Here is a 5,208-nt window from a genome sequence, read left to right as displayed (position 1 = left end):
CTTTCTGGAGTTTTATTTTAAGTCTTGATGTCCTTAAGAATATATATTTGCGGTATAAGTACCAAAAACCATCTCAATATATTTTTACAGCTCCTCTCTCAGGAGCTCAGCAAAGAACAGGTCAATTTTGGCCTATCTAATTAATATTCATGAGACTCTCTTCTGATTGGCCTGTTGTTTTCTGAGTGACGCACGGCCAGGCCAACTAGGGTCATGTATGCTGTAGCCTGCTGTGGATTGGTGATACTCACAAGTAAGGTCAATAGAAACAGCGGTAATGATTGTCACTGCTGAGGGAAATTTACATGTTGCCCGGCCTTACATGTTTGAGCCGAACTCAGACCCCGAATCGCCGACGACAGGAGACAACCAACCACCTCCTCAAACGCGCTTACAACAGGATGTTTCAGAATGGTAATTCATTTTTTTTTTTTCAAACACTGAATGCAGTAAATACAAACCTGCCCAGCCGAGCGTTTGCGATCACGAGAACTTGAAGACACTTATACAAATGCGGATGAGTGACATGAATGGAAATGATTCCATATTCGCGATGTAGCATTTGGGTTCTGTATTCTGTGCTGTATTTTCCTGCACTCAAACCTGCCAATCATTTGGTTTCTGTATTCTGTACTGTATTTTCCTGCGCTCAAACCTGCCAATCTAAAGGATCAAACGCTGTGTATGGCGTTTGAGGTCATTTGTGAATTAGCATAGACTTATAGTCTAAATAAAACAATTTGCAACTGTTACTATTATTACACTTGTATACAAAACGTTGTATTATGCTTGTTATAGAGTGTGTGACGTCACGTGCACTACCGCCAGTGGCGCGGTTGTCACGGCGACCGTCACAGCCCTACTGTGCAATGATGTAGTTGTTTGACATCCAGACTGAACAGCGTTTTCTCGTAGACCTCAGTTATCATGAAAAAAGCCAGGAAATTTCAGTTTTGACAATATGGGACCTTTAAAGATCAGACCATCTTCTTGTATCTGCTAGTCATCAGATTTTCCTCTCAGAATGACCCGTGGATGAAAGAAGCACTCAAGCAGAAGTCGATCATTACAAGGATCTTTCTCGCTCAGTAAGGCAACTGGAAAGGTCTGTGGGTTGGCACGCACCAGGGCTTTAATAACAGTAAATACCACTCAAAGCTGCGATTACAGTGCTAAAGTGTTCCTAATGTCTCAACCACAGCCTGCCAAGAAAAAAGACATTGTCTCTGTGAGCGCCTGCCAGTCTCTGACAGGACACTTGTCCCAGGGAGATGTGTGCTCTGTATTACTGAGAGTTTGACTCTATATGAGGGCTTTTCAGAAGGCTGTTTTACAATCACTTAAGCATAAAAAACATGAAATGCTCTTTTTATTCTTCATAACTTTGAATGAACTCAGCAGGCTGATTTACAGTGCCACTAGAAAATCTTAAATAGTTTCTGTATTTTTGCATAAGTTTTACCTACATTCTTATAATTAGAAATAAAAAATGTTACTGTCAAAAAAAACCAAAAAAAAACCTAGGAGTTAAGAGGTGTTAAGAGGAGTAAAATTGTTAAATTACAGTCTGGTGTGAGATTAGCGGTTACTAGTCATTTTTACTAACGTAAAACCATAATAAATATGGTTTCTAATGGATAGGTTCTATTTTTTTATCATGTTAATGTGTATAATATCTTCATGCCTTGTAGTCATTTTTAGTAGATTAGAACTGGGCGATAATATAGTTTGCATCTTGCGATGATGTAAACAGTCAAGCAGTTGATATTTACTATATAGCTTTACGTGAGAATACTCTATGTGGGTCAAGTTGGACAGACAAACTTATATATCCAACTTTATATATAGCACTTTGTGATAATATACTGTAATTTACATCTTGCAACAATATAAACAATCACAGAGCCGAGATTTGCTATATATATTGTTTTACATGAGTATACTGTATGTATGCAAATAAAGTTGAAAGTACTATATATAAATGTTAAATATATTGCCAATAAAAGGGTTTGAATTATGAAATATTATAAACAACCAAGAAGTTGAGATTTTCTATGTAATATATATTGTTATACATGAGTGTACTGTATTTAAGTGGGTAAAGTTGGATATACTTATAGTAGTTATAAACTGTTTATTTATTTGGTGGTTGGAGTTATTCATTCATTCGTTATGGGGTGATATTGAAGATTATGAAACCTGCAAGGTTTTGTTCAATTTTGATGTAGTGACAACCCTAATTATTTGTTCATATGTATCACTGCCACTGTGACTGCTATTAAACAACCACAAATAAAGACAAGTTACACACTCACAGAGAGAAGGTGGCCAAACGAACAGAAAGTAAGAAAGCCGGAAAGAGAGCGTTTTCTAGCTAAGGATATTGAATGGAAACTACTCCCTTGGCACCTCAATTGGTAGAATAACCACAGCCTGAGGGTCTGTGAAAGAAAGAGAACCAAACCAACTCCATTGCCTTAGGGACTGACTGAACTCCCTCATTCTGGCACTATAGCTGCTTTCCTTGATGAAACCTCCAGCTCTCTGAATGGCCTGTGTGAGTGTGTGTTAATTGAAAGGGTTTGTCTAGTGCTAGTGAAGCATTAGGTCTGACCTACATTTATATGTCCCCATAAAACCAGGCCTAGCAGATGGCCAGAACTCAACACACAGCGCACTTCAGGTAGCTGCATACTAATCTAATACATTCCTCGCATTCTTCAGACACACACAGAGGCAAAGGATCGTAGATTCCAACTTCATGACATCATTTCCTGTGCCATATATTCAAGTCAGCATTAAGCTAAAAAGAACTGGATGAGTAGGGAATGTTTGGAAACGGCTGTTCTAGACAATGGCACATGATGATGGAGTTTAAACAAATTATGACATGTCTTGACAATGGCGATATTAAATAATAAATAATATTAAATAACAAACTAATTTGTATCTGACATATGGATATTTGATTCTCTGGAAAGGAGTGGTGGAAGTCCGTGATAAGCAAACTTTCCAAAGACAGAAGAGGGACAACCCATCTAGAGATATCAAGGAAAAGTATATTTTACTAAGAAGCACTTTCAGCCCCAAAGACAGAACCATTATTAATATCTTTATGAACAAAATTACATTAAACTGAAATAATAATAAACACAGTTCATTTGCAGTGGCTCTATCATCCAAGCTGAAGTTCCAATAGGTTACTGAACATCTCTGAACAAAAAACCCAGAGAGACACACCTGCATTTCAAACAAAAAGTACCATAGCTTTTTGGACATTGTATCATGGTAGTACCATGGTTTTCTTTGAAGTACCAGTTAATTATTTTATACGATAGTATATATCAAAGTACTGGTATTATCATCAGATAACATCGACCACAAACCGTCCATCTCACATTTTATGACTAATAAACGTCCATAAAACTGATTTATAAACTTTCAACAGACCAGTGTAAATGACAGAACGGTGCCCAGCTACAAGTGAATAGAATAGAATAGAATAGAATAGAATAGAACTGCTGTAAAAAAGTAAAATGGCAAAGTAAACCTCTTTATATGTCTAAAAGTGATACAAAATTTTGAATGTAAATAAATAACACAACTACTACCAAATTAATAGAATAAAATAGCAGCAAAAAGTAAAATGGCGAAGTAAACATCTATTTATATGTCTACAAAACAAATTAATATATCTTTGAATATAAATAAATGAAATAGAATTGCAGCCAAAAGTAAAATGGCAAAGTAAACATCTCTTTAGATGTCTAAAAAAGCGATCTAGGCCTATATAATTTGCCTGATAAATAAACGAGCAACTACACTACCAAGTATAGAAAAGTATAGAATAGAATAGAATAGAATAGAATAGAATAGAATAGAACTGCCGTAAAAAGTAAAATGGCAAAGTAAACCTCTTTATATGTGTAAAAGTGATACGTATAATTTTGAATGTAAATAAATAAAACAACTACTACCAAGTTAATGGAGTAGAATAGCAGCAAAAAGTAAAATGGCAAAGTAAACATCTATGTATGTGTCTACAAAACAAATTAATATATCTTTGAATATAAATAAATGAAATAGAATTCCAGCCAAAAGTAAAATGGCAAAGTAATCATCTCTTTAGATGTCTACAAACGCGATCTATATAGTTTGCCTGATAATAAATAAGAGCAACTACACTACCAGGAATAGAATAGAATAGAATAGAATAGAAGTGCAACAAAGAAAGAAGTCAAAAGAAAGTGCAGATTTCTTTCTAGTTGTTTGTCATTAGTACAGACCAGGACGAGCGCAAATCTCTCCTCCAGCTCGGCCGGCTCGGGCATGGGCAGTTTGAGGGGCATGTGGTGTCCTCTGGGGTCAGTGTGTTGGTTCATGCTCCCTGCGTTCCCCATCTCTCCTCCAATGTGACAATCACACTCTTATTCTGCGGGTTTGTCCTGTATGTGTCCGGTATCCGTTATCACTGTCTGTCCGACTTTATCTGAGCTTGAAAACTTCATGGAGGTCAGCAGCAGCAGCTGCATTATAACTTCACACAGGCAACAAGAGCGCAAATAAAGTGTCCTATTCGCGTATTACACAACGTCCGCACCACTCCCAGTGAGCTCTTCTGTTCTTCATGATTCAGACTCTGAAACGCACTTCAGCGGAGAACTACAGGCGCTGGCGCTTCATCTCCGCCCCTCAAGCGCATTTACCAATTCTACTAAAGCGAAGGCTTAGCTCATGAATAATTCATGATTGCGCTTAGCAGGCGTGGCTGACTGATGATTGAATCATCATAAAAACAGTGCCAACAGTCCTTTGAATTATTGCGTTATCGCCTATTCACAACATACGCAGATAAAACAGATACAGTTCAATAGTTCTCTTTGCTCTCTTTACTTTTTCACTGAACATTAGACTACAGAATAGATAACAAACAAGAAAAGAAAAGAAAAGAAAAGAAAAGAAAAGAAAAGAAAGGAAAAGAAAAGAAACATGCCGGGGAAATTAAATTTGCACAAAGACAAAATTCAAAATATGGTACATAAATATTTAAAACACATACTGCTCACAAATATTTAATAAAGCTTGAGGCAAGTTAGTAAGAGTCACCTGTGAAATCACACATTATATATATATAGGGTGACCATACGTGCCATTTTCCCAGGACGCGTCCTGGCCAGGATTTCTATATTGCCTAAAATATCTAGGTTT

The 5,208-nt window shown here is 36.7% G+C and overlaps 1 protein-coding gene across 1 annotated transcript in view; it reads right to left on the bottom strand.

Moving 5' to 3' along the window:
• LOC107671284 (formin-like protein 2) overlaps positions 1–4,654 on the bottom strand; it is a 93,612-nt gene extending 88,958 nt beyond the window's left edge. The window contains exon 1 of the mRNA XM_016464177.1: positions 4,287–4,654. Coding sequence (XP_016319663.1) covers positions 4,287–4,400 — 114 coding nt within the window. The 5' untranslated portion in view covers positions 4,401–4,654. The remainder of the gene's footprint in view (positions 1–4,286) is intronic.
• Positions 4,655–5,208: the final 554 nt, after the last annotated feature.

This window comes from Sinocyclocheilus anshuiensis, unplaced genomic scaffold (genome assembly GCF_001515605.1).
Source record: "Sinocyclocheilus anshuiensis isolate Anshui unplaced genomic scaffold, SAMN03320099.WGS_v1.1 scaffold284, whole genome shotgun sequence".
Lineage (NCBI taxonomy): Eukaryota > Metazoa > Chordata > Actinopteri > Cypriniformes > Cyprinidae > Sinocyclocheilus > Sinocyclocheilus anshuiensis.
This window is presented reverse-complemented; position numbering and strand designations above follow the sequence as displayed.